This window comes from Mesoplodon densirostris, chromosome 11 (assembly GCF_025265405.1).
Source record: "Mesoplodon densirostris isolate mMesDen1 chromosome 11, mMesDen1 primary haplotype, whole genome shotgun sequence".
Lineage (NCBI taxonomy): Eukaryota > Metazoa > Chordata > Mammalia > Artiodactyla > Ziphiidae > Mesoplodon > Mesoplodon densirostris.
Window position 1 is genome coordinate 38,145,161 of NC_082671.1, and position 18,097 is coordinate 38,163,257.

The following is an 18,097-nucleotide window of genomic DNA, read 5'->3' on the forward strand; positions in this document are numbered from 1 at the left end:
TTAACTGTAAATCACTTAGCACAGTATAATTAATATTTATGAAACTTAGGAAGAGAATTCTCTACTTACAAAATTTGTTTTCTAGGACACTTGCATGGACTAAGTCTATTAAGGAAACTTCAGTGAAATATCAAAAGTTATAAAAATAATGTCACTGCCTTCCCACTTGTGGAATAATCCATTTTAACAAGACTATTTAGCGATTTTCATGTATTTTTAAATTCTGTCATGATAGACTTATTCATTAAAGATAAGTTTATACGTTTGATTATAGGCTCCAAGCTAAAAATATAACTGAATTCTAATTCCAAGTTATCTACAACTTTAAACTTCTTTGACTCAAATCCCAAATCTATGGAATAGAAGTAAATAAATAGGAGAATATATAAAGATTATACGCTATATTCATATTGGGCTTTTTTATTATTGAGGTGAAATTCCATGACAATTTTTTAACATCTTTACTGGAGTATAATTGCTTTACAATGTTGTGTTAGTTTCTACTGTATAACAAAGTGAATCAGCTATACATATACATATATCCTCATATCTCTTCCCTCTTGCGTCTCCCTCCCTCCCACCCTCCCTATCCCACCCCTCTAGGTGGTCACAAAGCACCGAGCTGATCTCTCTGTGCTATGCGGGTGTCTTTGTAAAAACATATATGGAGTCAAGAAGCTGAAAAGAGATGTGTCTGATTTGCCCAAGCCCGTGACAGTATGAAGATGTCCTTCTCGGAGTCCTAGAAGAATACTGTGTATACATGAGTTGGGTCCTAGATTTCTAAAGTCAAGCTGTGTGTGATAGAGAATCCCAGGCATCCAATCAATGCCCTGATCATTCTCTTCAGAGCTTCAGGGCCAAAACCATACTCTGCCTAGATTGATAAGATTTCCTTCTTCGAAGGTATATTAAGTACCCCGACGGATTCCCAATTCTCTGAGATGGTTTAAATTAAGTCCTGCCTCAGTGCAGCGCAATGATACAAAGACCACAAGAGTGCCTCCACCTGGCGCGCATGATTTAAGACACGATAAAACGGACCTCTTTGTGAGGTTGCTGTCCAGACACAGGGTGCTGAATGGAGGAGCGTATAGTCATGACGTTTGCTTTATTATAACAAAGACCAGGAAATTCGGTCCCACGCTCCTATTTCAACCGACCTAAAAGCCTCGGATTCCTTGCATGTATGACCGAATACGCTCCCTTGACTTTTTCAGAAGTACCTGCTGGGCACGATGCCAATCGCCTTGCCGAGCTGTAACCCGGCTGGGGTTAGTCAAAATCACAACTATTTTCTCACTATCAAAAATGAGTCACAGGATTTAACTGGAATTGATCATTCGCTGCCTGCAGGCAAAAGCTGAAATCAGGTCATTTCCACCTCTTTTCTTCTAATTGAATAAGGGAGGGGAGAAGGTTTATGTTTCATCTGGTAATCATTGGCTGTTCCGGATTCAGAAATACAAAACACTTTTAACGTGAGAAGGAGGTTTCTTTTTTTAAGGCTAAAGGAAGACGGTGAATAACTACTACAGTCTCTGCAACTAGACACTTCCTTGGGGAGAAAAACAAAGAAACCACGAGGTTCGGAAAGGCAGCGACGCGTTCCACCCTTTGGGGCTCAGTGCCTCGACAGATTCTCCCCTGCAGCCTCAGGACAGCAGGTCCCCAAAGGCGCTGGGAGGCGGGATGGGGTGGGGTTGGGGGAGGGCAAACCCACCTGGAAGCCAGCTGGTGCCACTCCGGGGACAAGTGTGCGCTACGCACGGGTACGAGTACAGCCGGCTCCCTCTGCGGCCACCCCTAGCCAGAAAGCCTTATGCCCAGGGGCCCGCGCGCCAGGGCGGGCTCATAAAACCCTGCGGAGGGATGCCGGATGGTGGAGCAAGCGCGGAGTTATGCAGCCTGGAGAAGCAGGGATGTGTAAACACAGGCTGACAGCAGAAAGGGCCTAGCCTAGCACAGCCAGGAGAACTCTCAGTCTTTACCTATAGAAAGAATCTCTACTTTGCAGGAGTGTTTCCTGCCCGCTCTCCACCCGGACACACAAATTAGAGGCTCCAGGTGAGACGATCCCGGCACTCACGAAGCAGGGACCGTCAAGAAAATGCACCCGATTTTTTCTTTCGCGGTCACTGCCTCCTTCTCTGACGCCAAGCATCAGACCTGTGCCTTTCTCCTGCCTCACACACCTCTTTCAAGGTGTGGCTTCTTGTGGGTCCGAAGCACAACTGGTTGCTCGGCCTCTGATAGCCCGGGTAGCCGCCAACACTTTCCCACCACTCGGAGAAGACCGAGCGCATCGCTCGCCAGCAGCTCCCGGCACATGCAGGGCTGGACCGCGCACAGGCCGTGGGATGGGGGCGCGCGGGCAGCCGGCGGGAACAGCCGGTCCTCCGCGCCGTGGGAGGCCGCTGCCCCCGCCCAGGCCTCGGTCCGCGCTATTCCCTCCCAGGCCGACCCAGCCCCGCCTGCGCCCAGCAGCGGTACCCAGCAGCGGTACCCAGCACCGGGCGGCCGGCGGGTGTTCCCTGGCCTACGCGGAGTTCGGCTGAGGCAGAGGCACCAGCTCCGGGGGCGCCACGCTACTTTCCAGTGCCCCATCTGCCGCCCCGGTTCCTCACCCGGCTCCAGGGTGCAGAGCAGCCGGGGCGCGGTCCGGGAAATGCAGCTGCGTTTCTTGAGCACATTGCTCAGGATGGTGCCCACGCCGCCGCCGCTGCCGCCGCCGCTGCCACCGCCCTGCCGCTTCAGGCATCTCCCTCCGCGCCTAAGGGAACCGGTCAGCTTGTCCTGCCGCATCCGAGAGCGCCCTGGGCTCCCGTGCGGCCGCCGTCCGCCTGGGTCCTCGCTGTCCCGCCGGAGCAGCGGCTTCGCGCGCGTGGGGCTCGGCAAGACCGGTTAGTCAAGGGTCTCTCGAAAGCAGCAAGAGCGCTCGGGGGTCAAGGGACCCTGCGGAGCACCGCGGGAACCACCAAGCGCGGGGCGGCCGGCAGGGATCTGCAGTGCGGAGCCTGCAAGGCTGAGGCAGGAGAGGACTTGGGGCGGGGAGGAGGGCGGGAGCGAGCGAGCGCGCGGAGACGGAGGCAACGCTCCCGCCCCCAATCCCGGCATCACCGTGCGCAGGCGGGGCTGCCTTAGCTCCCGAGCGCCCCACCCGCTCGCGACACCTGCGCTGGGCAGCCGCAGAGACCCGGAGCCCGGGAGAGGGCGGCTGAGCAACTGCGCCTGGGGACCAGAAGCAGTGACAGAGATTTCCGTGCTTCTCCCAAGATCTGGGAGGTGCAGGAGGGAGCACCAAAGGGAGGGAGTCTCAGGTGCAGAACGCCAGCGAGATGCAAGTGCCCACCTCATCGGAGCAGCCTTGCAAGAGTCGGTCAACAGACCGCAGGAAGAATCTACCAGCGCGGCGGGAACATTGGTGGAAGGTGAAGCACCAGCTTCATCCCAAATTGTGTTAAACTCTTTTTCTTGGCATCTTAGGCATAGGAAGCACGTTAAAATTATTATTATTATATATTACTATTAATATATACTTTGTACATTAATTAATTCTATAATATAATTATTATTATAATAATGGTTGTTTCTTTTGGAAGAGCAGACTTCAAGATAAAAGTGTTTCATTAAAAGCAGGGTTGTTTTTTTTTAAGTGCTTCCCCCGTCTCTCCAGCCAGAGACTTCAGTAGGCAGAATGGTTAGTGATAATTACTTTTTAAAAAATCATTCTTAAACTACGACATTACGACATTCACCAATGGATATTAATCATAAAGATGAATAAGTCATAAGAAAGGAAAGCATATGGAGGGAAATACAAAGATATTTGTATATGCTAATATTTAGAGAAGGAACACCAGATGGATTAAAAAAACTAAAAAGTATGTGGAAGGGAACAGTGTACAAGAGAGAGGAATAGAAAACAGATTTCTCTAGATGTGGCTTATGTAGTTTTGACTCTGGAATAACATCTTATATTAATAATATTAATAAGTCAAGCAAAAAGAAAACCCTAAAATTTGAAAATGAATGGAAACAAATGAACCTAACTAGAAATCCTGTTGATGGCATAAGAACACAGTGTTATGTAGTGTTATGCCTGTATATCAATGGTGGTATAGACTCCAAGGGCAAAAAGAGCTGCCAAGAAATCTTAAATGTCATTCAGTAGCATTACTGTTATTAATAATATTGCTGTTGGGCTTCCCTGGTGGCGCGGTGGTTGAGAGTCTGCCTGCCTGCCGATGCAGGGGACACGGGTTCACGACCCGGTCTGGGAAGGTCCCACATGCTGCAGAGCAGCTGGGCCCGTGAGCTGTGGCCGCTGGGCCTGCGCATCCAGAGCCTGTGCTCCGCAGCAGGAGAGGCCATAACAGTGAGAGGCCCACGTACCGCAAAAAAATAAAAAATAAAAAAAATTTAAAAATAATAATATTGGTGTTATTTCTTAATTATGTACACTATAGGATAACCTAAATAAATAATTATGTTAACATCATAATCAGTCTGCTAATTTGGGGTGATTTTAAATGTTTCACTAAGTAATGTTGTGATGGATATCTTTGTTGACTAAGCTTTACTAGATTTTTGAACACCTAAAATGAATTTCCACAGTGGGGTTATTGGATCTAAAGGCATAATCATCTATATGACATATATTGCTAAATTAAATCTTAAAGGATTGTACCAGTTTAGTCTCTGATTGACACCTTTTCATCCTCCATCTTCAACAGCTCTCAGTAATATCATTTAAACACTTGCTGCTTTGATAAAGAAAACTGTCATTTTGTTGTTTTTATTGGCCTTTTTTATTAGTACTGCAGTTGAACTTTTTTTGGTATGTTAACTAAGCAGTTATATGATATTTTCTGGGAATTTCTTACTTACTCGAATATTAAAGCCTACGTGTTTTCTTAATGAAAAAATAAATAAATATGTTAAGGTCAAAAGAAACCAAGATGTTTTCAGTGTAACAGAAAATATAAGTGTGCAACCAAAGAAATTAAGTTTTTTTAATCCTGCAATAGTATATTTTAAATGGAAATAATAGTATGAACTCATCTTTTTTCTTTTCAAAAATACATATAAAGCCACTGAATAGGTTTAGAACTAAGGACAACCCAGCAGCAGTGAACACCCCCAGCACTCAGGATGTGGTCTCTAAAAACCGTTCCCCACGAAAAGGAACCAGGGCTCCTTTGAGGTGCAACTGATTCCATTTCTGGGCCAGAAAAAGTACAAGATGAGCCTGAAATATATTGATGAATTCAGGAAGGAAGGATGTGCTCCAAGACTACTAGGGTCATGTCAAAAAGACATGAGAGCCACACAAATAGGATCCTATTGGCCAAAGATGGAACACTTTGAGCATCAAAAACAATGACTGCTAATCGACAGATGAATGGATAAAGAAGATGTGACATATATACAATGGAATACTATTCACCCATAAAAAAGAATGAAATTTTTGCCATTTGCAGCAACATGGATGGACCTACAGATTATCATACTAAGTGAAATAAGTCAGAAAGAGAAAGACAAATATCATATGATATCATTTATATGTGGAATCTAACATGACACAAATGAACTTATGAACTTATTTATGAAACAGAAACAGACTCACAGACACAGAAAACAAACTTATGGTTACCAAAGGGAAAAGGAGGTGGGGAGGGATAAATTAGGAGTTTGGGATTAGCAGATACAAACTATTATATATAAAACAGATAAACAATAAGGTCCTACTGTATAGCACAGGGAACTATAATCAATATCCTGTAATAAACCATAATAGAAAAGAATATGAAAAAGAATATGTATATATATATAACTGAATTACTTTGTTGTACACCAGAAACTAATACAACATTGTAAATCAACTATACTTACATATAAATAAATAAATTTTTAAAAAACAATGGCTGCTATTGATTGGAAGTATTAACTTTTTTAAAAATGCATTTCTAATGATATTCTTAAAGAACTAAAAAAGAAGTCCTTCACATGACTCTGGCACACTTATTTTGTAATCAGCACATTCTGGACTCTGGCACACTTATTTTGTAATCAGCACATTCTGGACTTTGTGAATTGCCCTCAGAATTTGAGGACAATGTCAGAAATGATATAACACTAAGCATGAAATACACATTTCACATAGAAAAATCTGTTAAAATCACATTTGTCATCTGCAAAAGTAAAGCCAGCTGATAGGGATATAGAAGCTATTCAGTTATGCCCACCTGACTGAGATAAAGATGCCTTGAAACAGGCAGTAGTCTGCCTCATCACTTTAGAAGATAAAATCATTATTGAACCTGGTTGTGATGAACTGTTTGGCTTAGATTTCCCAACATTTCACACCAATTTCAGGTACAGAAATCTACACTTATTCAGCCTGATGCTTATAGCTCCAGTACATGTTTGTTCTCCTTCGGCTTTCTCTTAATTTTAATAAGATGTCCCTTGACTGCTCTGGCCTGAGAACGATAATTGAAAGATATCTGATGTTTGACTTTGGACAGTTTTTTAGAGGGCCACACAGACCCCTGGGTGAAGATGGTGATGAACACCCATAGTTAAAGGAAGAAAACTGGAAGGAGAGGGAAAATCCAGACCAAGGTGGTAAGTGCATGCACAGTATCGTCTTCCAGAGCTCTCATCTTCTCAAACCATAGAGGGTTCATGTTCTCTTTTAACAAGAAAGGCTGTTCATGATCAGTTTTAGCAGTGGGCCAGCAGGAAAGACAGCCTCGCCGGCCAAGAGGAGGAGCAATGGGCTCTGCTTTACAACACTGCCTCTGGGGTAGAAAGGAGGACGCACAGGCCTGGCTGACATTCACCACTCCGACCATCCCACACCCTTTGGCTCAGGCTCCCTGCTCACCAAGCAAACTTTTGATTGTCATTTGGCTTCCCACAGAGACTTTGCCGCTGAGGAGAGGACACGCTGACCAGTTAACAGTGGTCAATATCCCTGAGTTTGCTCAACTCTCAGTGAGCTGAAGGAATCAAATTTCTGGGCTGCCAAAGCTGAAGTGTAGACCCTAGATTGCCAACACACCCAGATGTGTCATGGCTGACAAAAAGGCCTGTGTCTGAAATTCTTCAGTTACAGCATTTTTCTTACTATTAGTGACAGGGGCTTGTTTACTTTCAAGATAAAAATTCTATTTCACTCAGATTTATTACAAGGAAAAACTGACTTAAAAAAAAAAAAGCTTTCTTGAAAACTTCCCATGCTAAACTACATAGAAGTTGAAACAAAAAAAAAATTTAAGTTTCTACTATTAAAGCAATACATAACGAAGGAATTAAATAATATTATTTTGTTTACATTGGAGAGGAAAGCCAAGACTGCCAACTTTCGTAGCAAACAGATAATTAAGCACTAAAATACAATGCTCTAAAAACAGCCATGGCACAAGCCTAGCATTATATTTATTGTATGACTCATAGTTTCTTGTTCATGTCTGGAATATTGTTTTCCAAAAGCAAAAGAAGTCACATCTGAAGTCAACCTGCAGAGGCAACAATGCCAGCATGAGCTCTGCTTGAGGATCTCAGCTGGTGAGGTTTCCAGCCAAAGCCAACTTACCATCCCTCTTCACTGAGTGATTTTTACTAATCAAATTAATATCAATGAATTCACAATGAATTTGGGCAAATCGTACCTTGGCATGGTCCAGAGCAGTTATGATTTAAGCTGAATTTGGGAAAAGGAAAACTTCACATCGGATGAGAATCTGTTACTGGCTTGCTAAAGAAAATGGGTGCTTTGAGGAAATACTCTGAATGTCTCAGAGAGTCCAATACCTGTGGTACGTCCCCAGAGATGTAAGCTCCCAGGCCCAAACAAGGAAGTAGGGATCATTCAGCTACCCCTGCATTTTCAGGCTTATGTGCTGGCAGTGAGGCTTCCTTGAGAGCAAACTATTCCTTTAATGGAGAAAGGGGACAAGCCAGAAGAAAAAGCAAGTCCAGCATAAATAAAAGCTATGTCCCACGGGGCTTCCAGAAGGGAATCAGGTCTGGGATTCCTGTGGTTTCCTAATGATGTTACTTTCGTTTAACAGTAAAATCTTAAAATACAAAGGGCCTGTGTGTTTATCTTCAGGGACTGAACAGAGCCAGTGGTGACAGTTACCAAGAGAAAAAGCTCCGGAAACCTGCAGCAAAGAGAGAGAAAACACAGGGAGCTGGTCTGCTCTGAGGAGGTGAGCCTGGAACTCATCCTCACGGCTTCAGAGGCCCCTGGCAGCTGTCCTCCAACCCCCAAATCTCAAAGGGTCAGAAGAGATTGTACCGAACATCAGGCCCAGCACTGTCTCCCATCGGGCAGGAGATGGTACGTCTTTGCACTTGTGCTAATGAAAAGGGTGGCGGTCTGGTGGCATAAAAGTCACTCTTCTCCTCTCCCCACAATTTCTGAAGGTCTGTGAGCAACTCCTAAATAGGAAAAGTAATATCTCCTAAACGGATGGTAAACTGTGATCAGTCACATAAGAAGCTAACACTCTCCTCAGAACTACTTAAGAGTAGGGCCTTAATAAGCAGTTCCTTCAACTCATTATCCAGGACGAAGCCCACAAAACTATGAGCTCATGGAGACGAGCATCATAAGCACTTCCCCTCATGAAAGAGACAGAAGCGGGACAGCAGGAAGAAACCAAGGCGAAAGGAAAAACCTTACAATTATCTGACACATCACATGACGTACATGGGACATTTTGGGGGTTTTTTTGTACGGTTTCCCTTCTTAGTCATAAAAACCTATTTCTCTACTTAAATACAGGCATCCTTGAAGACAATCAGGTGTAGCTTTTGTATTTTGTTTATCACAGAGAAAGGATTCTGTCCAGCGTGGAACAGAGAAGCTTTGACATTCCAACGCCAAATCACACTCAGCACCATCTTCTTTCTACCTCCCAATAGTCCCTGCTTATGCTTTCTCAGGACCATTCATTTTAATCAGATATTTTCAAAACCAAAACCACTCTTAACATTCCCCCCAAGCACACTCAAATATTTTGGATGAAGTATTTTAAGAATAACCAGTTTTATTTACAGGCCAGAAAGTTTCAAATTCAAAACTTATCTAATAGAAAAATTTACTTCCTAGCTGGAGTGAAGTCCCATTTCACGGTACCATAGTGGAAATACACGTAAAACCCTGCATCCAGGTCCATGTAACTTCAGATGCATAGCTAACCCAAGATTTTCTATTTTCTAGGAAGTATTTTCTTGCTTCAGAATAACTGAAACTGATTCAGCACCACTTGAGGTAGGTTTATGTTGCCCATATAAGACATTTTCCTATTTCTTTTATTCATTCATTCATTAGTGAAATAAACATTTATTCCTCAACTGCTGTGGGAAAGGCATTGTGCTATGGCCTGTGGGGAATAAAATTATGAATTCAGTATGTTCTCTACCCTCAAGAAGCTTATAGTTTACTGAGGGACAGACAAAGTGGGTAGTGATAGGACAGTGTGAAATGTTCATTTAAAATACTATGCAAGGGCCTCCCTGGTGGCACAGTGGTTGGGAGTCCGCCTGCCGATGCAGGGGATGCGGGTTCGTGCCCCGGTCTGGGAGGATCCCATATGCCGCGGAGCGGCTGGGCCCGTGAGCCATGGCCGCTGGGCCTGCGCATCCGGAGCCTGTGCTCCGCAACGGGAGAGGCCACAACAGTGAGAGGCCCGCATACCGCAAAAAGAAAAAAAAAATAAAAAATAAATAAAAAAAATAAAATAAAATAAAATACTATGCAAAATCAAAACTACAATGCGACATCACCTCACACCAGTCAGAATGGCCATCATCAAAAAATGTACAAACAATAAATGCTGGAGAGGGTGTGGAGAAAAGAGAACCCTCAAACACTGTTGGTGGGAATGTAAATTGATACAGTCACTATGGAGAACAGTATGGAGGTTCCTTAAAACACTAAAAATAGAACTACCATATGACACAGCAATCCCACTACCAGGCATATACCCTGAGAAAAACATAATTCAAAAAGAGCCATGGGGGCCTCCCTGGTGGCGCAAGTGGTTGAGAGTCCGCCTGCCGATGCAGGGGATACGGGTTCGTGCCCCGGTCTGGGAGGATCCCATATGCCGCGGAGCGGCTGGGCCCGTGAGCCATGGCCGCTGAGCCTGCGCGTCCGGAGCCTGCGCGTCCGGAGCCTGTGCTCCGCAACGGGGGAGGCCACAACAGTGAGAGGCCCGCATACCGCAAAAAAAAAAAAAAAAAGAGCCATGGGGCTTCCCTGGTGGCTCAGTGGTTGACAGTCTGCCTGCCGATGCAGGTGACACGGGTTCATGCCCCAGTCCAGGAAGATCCCTCATGCCGTGGAGTGGCTGGGCCCGTGAGCCATGGCCACTGAGCCTGCACATCCAGAGCCTGTGCTCCGCAACGGGAAAGGCCACAACAGTGAGAGGCCCGTGTACCAAAAAAAAAAAAAAAAGAGTCATGTACCACAATGTTCATTGTAGCTCTGTTTACAATAGCCAGGACATGGAAGCAACCTAAGTGTCCATCAACAGATGAAAGGATAAAGAAGATGTGGCACATATATACAATGGAATATTACTCAGCCATAAGAAGAACGAAATTGAGTTATTTGTAGTGAGGATGGACCTAGAGTCTGTCATACAGAGTGAAGTCAGAAAGAGAAAAACAAATACCATATGCTAACACATATATATGGAATCTAAAAAAGAAAAAAAATGGTCATGAAGAACCTAGGGGCAAGATGGGAATAAAGACACAGACCTACTAGAGAATGGACTTGAGGACACAGGGAAGGGGAAGGGTAAACTAGGACAAAGTGAGAGAGTGGTAGTGTATATATGGACATATATACACTACCAAATGTGAAATAGATAGCTAGTGGGAAGCAGCCACATAGCACAGGGAGATCAGCTCAGTGCTTTGTGACCAGCTAGAAGGGTGGGATAAGGAGGGTGGGAGGGAGGGAGATGCAAGAGGGAAGAGATATGGGGATATACATATATGTATAACTGATTCACTCTGTTATAAAGCAGAAACTAACACATCATTGTAAAGCAATTATACTCCAATAAAAACATTAAAAAATATTTAAAAAGTAAAAAATAAAATACTATGCAAAAAAAATATTGCTACGATTTTTGTCAAAGAGTGTTTTACCTAAGTTTTCCCCTAGGAGATTTATGGTATCCAGTCTTACATTTAGGCTTTATTTATTTTTGTACATGTTAGAGAATGTTCTAATTTCATTGCTTTACATGTAGCTGTCCAGTTTTCCCAGCACCATACTGTTTTGTTTACTGTAGCTTTATAGTATAGTCTGAAGTCAGGGAGTGTGATTATAGCAAACACAATAATTATAAATGGAGTATAACCTTTAAAAATTGTGAACCACTATATTGTACATCTGTAACTTATAAACATTGTACATCAATGATAATTCAATTAAAAATTAATTAATTAAATACTATGCAAGTACTTGGAGGGATACCATTATCTCTACCTCCTCCTAGGTATCATACATTCCAATGTTTTCCCAGGGCTTCATTTTATTGAATTATTAAATTTCACCTGAAAGCAGGCCAAAGAACAAGCTCATCTGTGTTCTTCTCATAATTATGATATTCAACCCTTTATTTGCACATCAGGAGTGGATCTCAGTCTGGAAGACTGAGACCCATCACTTTAGAAGATGAAATCATTGTTCAACCTGGTCACAAATGACTATTTAGCTCAGATTTCCCAACCTTTACACTAAGCCATTCTGAGATCCTTTATGACCCAGTTGAGGAATATGAAAGGAGAGGTTTCTCATACTTATTGATGCAGATCAGTTTGGCTTAGAAATATATGTTCCTAGAGAGAAAAAAAGGTGATACCTTTGAAAATAATATGCTTAACTTTGATGGTAAGACTAGAGAGGTATCAGGAAGAGGAGAGAGATTTGAATTAACATGAATGTTGGCTTGGCTGGCCTGGGAGCCTTAGATCTCCCAGATGGATTCATTCAGAAGAGAAGATTGTAGAACATGTGAACTGATGAGGGAGCTCGTAAAAGCTGCACCTGATAAGGCCTCAGGAGGCAATGTGGTGTATCAGAAAGGGTCTGCCCACATGGCAGGGAGACCGAGATTAGAATGCCAACGTCCATACTTACTAGCTCTATGCCCTTGGGCAAGTTACTTAAAATTTCTGCGCTTCAGTTTCCTCATCCTGAGAATTAACAATACTTACCTGAGTACTTGTGAGAATTAGGTGGCATAATGAAAGTCAAGATTCTAACACAGTAGTGGTACAAAGCAGGCACTCAATACATTTGCACGGGGGTGTCCTCCTTAGTGTTTGTTGATAATCGTACAAGATAAAGGTTAAAATGACCCTGCTCCCAGTCTATCCAGAAGTCTGCCCAGCACAGGATCAGGACCTGACCCCCAGGGAAAGTCTGCCTGGCCAGAACACCCCCACTGAGGTCCTCACCAGATGCTCCTCTTTTGTGTTCTTACCCTGGCGCCCTCACTCAATGGGAGGAAAACTGAGGTTAGCTTCATGTTCACACCAAAGTGCAAAACCAGAACTGCTAACTGGGGTTACAGAGAGGCAGACATCAAAATTTAAGGACACTATAACTGTAATAAAACTGCCTCAGGAGATCATAAATGTCCTTTCCTTGGAGTTCTCAGGCAAAGACTGCAAGCCCAGCAGTCAGGAGTGCTGTGAAAGGGCATTTAAAACGAGGTGAGGTTCAAGCATCAGTATCAGTAAAACAGCTTCCAACACTATGATTCTCTGAAAGCAACTGAACTGATATTCAGGTCTCTTACTCTCTAAGATTTCCTCAATCCAATACAAATCCTGACCAACTATAATGCTGGGAGAACACAGTTTGGATTGTTATAGTTTCAGGTAAACTGAAGTTTAAGCAGAAGAGATCCAGCTTCAGTCCTTATTAAGGATATTTTTTTAAATGTACCATTATACTTTCTTTACTTAAAAAGAGAATTCTGGGGCTTCCCTGGTGGCGCAGAGGTTGAGAGTCCGCCTGCCGATGCAGGGGATGCGAGTTCATGCCTCGGTCCGGGAAGATCCCACGTGCCGCGGAGCGGCTGGGCCCGTGAGCCATGGCCGCTGAGCCTGCGCGTCCAGAGCCTGTGCTCTGCAACAGGAGAGGCCACAACAGTGAGGCCAGCGTACCGCAAAAAAAAAAAAAAAAAAGAGAGAATTCTGAACAAACTGAATTTTTATGTATTTACTAAAAATCTTACATTGTATTATTATTCTCATTGTCTGAGAGTCCAGGACAGGTGTTAGAAAGGAACTGCAAATCATCTTAGGAACTACATTAAAAGGAAAATGCATGTCTCCTGAATTATACGGGTGACAGATACTTGGAGGTAAGAGAAATTTTATGGTATGTCAGTCAATACAGGCCTCAGCATTTCAAAGGGTAGCACATCGGGTGACTTACATCCACTTTTATCTTTACCTCCATAGATACAGGAATTCACCAGTGTACTCTTAAAAATGGTCATATATGTGTTCTAGTTTTTGCAAGTCAACTTAAAGTTTTCGTACTAGAGAAAAACTCCTAAGAAAGCAGATGCTTTTAATAAATATACTTCCCATGTACTCCTTCTCTTCGAGAAACAATACGAGTGTGGCCTATTATATATTCATGTACTTAAAACAGCAGCACTGGCACCTTGAATTACCACCATCTTTAGTCCCAGCTTACCACAGAGTGTCACTTGGCAGTACGTCACTCTGGCCTAACACCAGCATCAATCAGATACACCAGCTCCTAAAGAGGGAATAGGTTATGGCTAAATAAAGTTAACCCTGGTTTCTCTAAACTTTAAACCTTCCTAATACTTGAAAACTAAGTACCACAGTGTATTTTAGGAAAATACACAATAATTTTCTTTCACAGGGCCTGAAATACAGTAGGGACTCAGTAAAATTTTTTAACTGCATCTATGACACAAAGAGTATCAGGGTGGGATCTTGCTGACTGGACATTTTTAAGTGGTACCCACATTAACACCTGTATTTCAGATGCCACACTTGTCCCACTCCCACGTCTGATGCATCCATGCCCTTGACTTGTTTATAGGCTTCTCAATAGATCATAAACTGCTTTGAGCACCAGGACTAAGACTTCTTCATTGTTGGATCTCTCCCCTTCCCTGCCTGCAGCCAGCATGGGGCTCATACACTTTCGACACTCAGTACATGAACATAAACAATAACATCATAAACTCATCACATCAAGAAGAGAGCTAGGGACTTCCCTGGTGGCGCAGTGGTTGAGAGTCCGCCTGCCGATGCAGGAGACACGGGTTCGTGTCCCGGTCTGGGAAGATCCCACATGCCGCGGAGCGGCTAGGCCCGTGAGCCATGGCCGCTGAGCCTGCGCGTCCGGAGCCTGTGCTCCACAACAGTGAGAGGCCCACATAACGAAAAAAAAAAAAAAAAAGGGCTTTTTATTCAACTACAAGAGAAATAAGCAGATGTGTTTATGAAAAGTTATCTTGACTGACATTTATGCAATGTACCCCAAAAAAATCCGCAATCACTATTCTTAGTCTCCCTGACAAGTTTCCAAAATATAAGATGCTCAAATATCACATAGTTGCTCTACTCATCAGGTGAAAGATGCTCCTGAAATTCTAGATATAATGGCAGTCAGCATAGTATAGCAGCTAAAATCAGACTCCAGAACCAGCTACCTGGATTTGAAACCTGGTTCTACCACTCAGTAACTATCTAAACTTGGGTAAGTTAATTATCTCAGTTTCCTCATCCATAAAATGGGAAAACTATCTACTTCATAAGGGTTATTCTAAGGATCGAATGATACAGAGAAAGCACTTATGCTGTCTGTCTTATTGTAAGTTCTTATAGTAAATGACTTATTGTGCCATTAATATATAGTATTAAAGGCACTCAGAATATTTTTTTAAAGGAAAAATATTTTAAGCTTATACATCAACATTGTTGTAGATTATAAATGATGCCACCTGGTCACTCAAGCATCTTTGCTCTTTAATTATGTTACCTTCCATTTGGGCAGAGATTTTAGTGCGAAACCAGTCTAGGAAGCCCATAAAAGGGAACATCCATTTAAATTGACAAACTGTTCACATTTCTCATCATCTTGATTTTTTTTAAAACATGTTACTTGGGGAGAATTCACTTCAGTGCAGACAAGCTAATCCTTCCCTGCTCTTCATAAATTAATAAAGCCCCAGCATCAATTACCCAACAGCCTCTTGCTTTGCAAGATCACTACAGGGAAGAAATCAATCTTTCACAGCAGAGTTTAAGTAAGCAATTTTCTTCTCAATCTTTCTATTCCTCCAATATTAAAGTTTTTTTAAATAATGCATGCAGTTTTCTAAAATTTGGTTCAATCATTTTGTTTTAAAGGGTTTCCCAAATGTAGTCCATCATTCATCAGAAAGTCCTGGTCTTTCTATGTATTTTTATTATTTGCCATATAAATAAGTTGTATGGTGTATTCTATCCATTTCTACATGTATCAACATCAATTCCTCGAGTTGGGGTTGGGGGGTTACAAATACACCCTAGAAGGAGAAAGAGTTTGTCAAAAAAATAATTTTTCTAAGTTTGTCAATTTTCCAGTACTAAATTTTCTAATGGAGATGTACCAAGAGAAAAGTAAGCATAGGAGGAGAAAAATAAGTAACAACTACCATGTACCAGCTGTCTGCTATGGATCAGGCACTGGGCTAGGTGTTTAATTATCTTATCTCATTTTAACCCAACAAGGTAAACATTATTCCCCAAGAAATGGGGAGTAAAAGGAGTGTGTACACATATATTATCAGGGTAATTTTTTCCTAAGCATGGGGGGGAGGGGCGGGAATGACTACAAGAAGATATATTCAAATATAAATAGTTAATTCTGAGTGGTGGGAGTATGGGAATTTATTGTATTTTTCCTTGTACTTTTCTGATTTTTTTTTTATTCCTGAAGGAAGGAAGGAAAAAAAGAAGGAAAAAACAAAGAGGTTAAATAAGTTTCCAACTAATAAGTGGTGGAGTTGGGATTTGAACCCAGGTCTATCTCACTGGAAAGCCACACCAAGCCAATAAAATATAGCCAGCTATTTTGGATCTGAGGAGGATCAAAAACACTTTGGAAGTTCTGAAAGGAGACTTGTTCACAGCCTCATTTATGTTACCAAGTGAATGAAACATCCATAATTTCCTCAAACTCCCCATTTATTATTTACCTACTAAAACAAACAAGATACTGGTAGAGATGGTAGAGAAGCAGCATCAACAAGGTCAGCCCAGCACTGCCAGGTAAACAGGAAGATTCCATGATGCCAGAGCAAATGAGTGAAGCTCTTAGGTAAGGATTACAGAAGACCAGCTGTGTCCTATAGGATACATGGCAGGGCATGCGGGAGTTCATTAGAACTCACGGCGAGATGGGGCTTGGTGGAGACCTCATGGGGCAATTCTTTCTGCATCAACCCACCCTATAACTCATCCAGGAAAAATCTGGGCCACCTTGAAGTTCCCCCAAGAAACTGCAGATATGATTTGTCTCTGAAAATAATTTGTCAAATGTGAAACAGGAGACAGGAAGCTGGTTCATTAGCTGAGAAAGCAACAAACCAAAGACCCTCTCCATAGAGAGAAAATGTTAAATGATGAGGACTTGGGGTATAATCAGTCTCGAATAATTTTTGTGCCATTGTTGTGTTCCCTCTTGTGCAGGGGCCAGCTGTCACAATCACTGTGTCTCAGAGTTAGGATAACATTCGAGATGATTCAAACTAAGTTGCCCAGACTTTTAAAAATGTGTTTGAAAACTCTTGCACAATATCAGACAGTAGAAAAATCTCATTAACCACTCACTGATGTTAAAGATTTGATGCAGTGAGTCAACGCTTCAGATGCTTCCTTTCTGTATGTCCAACAGTTGCACTACAAAATTTGGTGTACAACTGGTCAGAATGGCTATCATCAAAAAGAACACAAATAACAAATGTTGGCAAGGATTTGGAGAAAAGGGAACCCTCGTACACTGTTGGTGGGAATGTAAGCTGGTGCAGCCACTGTGAAGGATTCTCAAAAAACTAAAAATAGAACTACCATATGACTCAGCAATTCCACTCCTGGGTATATATCTGAATAAAACAAAAACACTAATTCGCAGAAAGTACATGCACTCCAATGGAAGCAACCTAAGTGTCCAGGTTTAGAGTGAAAAAAACAGTGCTTATGTGTCAGTCCCAATCCCCCAATTTATCCCTCCCCCCCTTATCCCCTGCTAACCATAAGTTTGTTTTCTACATCCGTGACTCTACTTCTGTTCTGTAAATAAGTTCACTTGTACCCTTTTTTTAGGTTCCACATATAAGTGATATCATATGATATTTGTCTTTCTGTGTCTGACTTACTTCACTCAGTATGACAATCTCTAGGTCCATCCACATTACTATATATAAAATAGATAACTAATAAGAACCTGCTGTATAGCACAAGGAACTCTACTCAACACTGTGTAATGGCCCTTATGGGAAAAGAATCTAAAAAAGAGTGGCTATATGTATAACTAATTCATTTTGCTGTACACCTGAAACTAACACAGCATTGCAAATCAACTATACTCCAACAAAAATTAAAAAAAAAAAAAAGACAGTGCTGCAGGGACAGACAGCACGTGACAGGGGAGAAGTAGGATGGCCCCAGTCAGGACAGACGTGAAACTAGCCACTCTCCCACCCAATCTACTAACAAGGGCTGTTGGGAGTGGCGGCTATATTTTGCAATTGCCTCTAGTTCAAGAGGTCACTTTTCATTCCTCCGGGGCCTTGCAATCATGGGAAATGGGGGAAGGGGGAGCAGTAGGGGCCAAGGGTAAGGAAGGGGGGCTTCACGCCGCACAGAGCATGGGAGGGCTGCTGCCAGTGGAGTCTCCCTTCTTCAGTGGGAATAGCTGGCAAACGGAAGAGAAAAGCCTGGTGGGGTGGAGAAAGTAGATGGGGGAGAAGGAGGGGGAGACATTCTGTCAAGAGATCCCAAACTCCACGAGGTAGAG

General features: G+C 42.8%; 1 protein-coding gene across 2 annotated transcripts in view; it reads right to left on the minus strand.

Annotated features, from left to right (window-relative positions):
* TBC1D30 (TBC1 domain family member 30) overlaps positions 1-18,097 on the minus strand; it is an 82,794-nt gene that overhangs the window by 40,225 nt on the left and 24,472 nt on the right. The window contains exon 1 of one of the 2 annotated variants that reach the window (XM_060112850.1): positions 2,628-3,034. The exons of the other annotated variant lie outside the window; for it this stretch is intronic. Coding sequence (XP_059968833.1) covers positions 2,628-2,805 — 178 coding nt within the window. The 5' untranslated portion in view covers positions 2,806-3,034. Of the gene's footprint in view, positions 1-2,627; positions 3,035-18,097 lie in introns of those variants that run through there. 2 annotated transcript variants of the gene reach the window in all.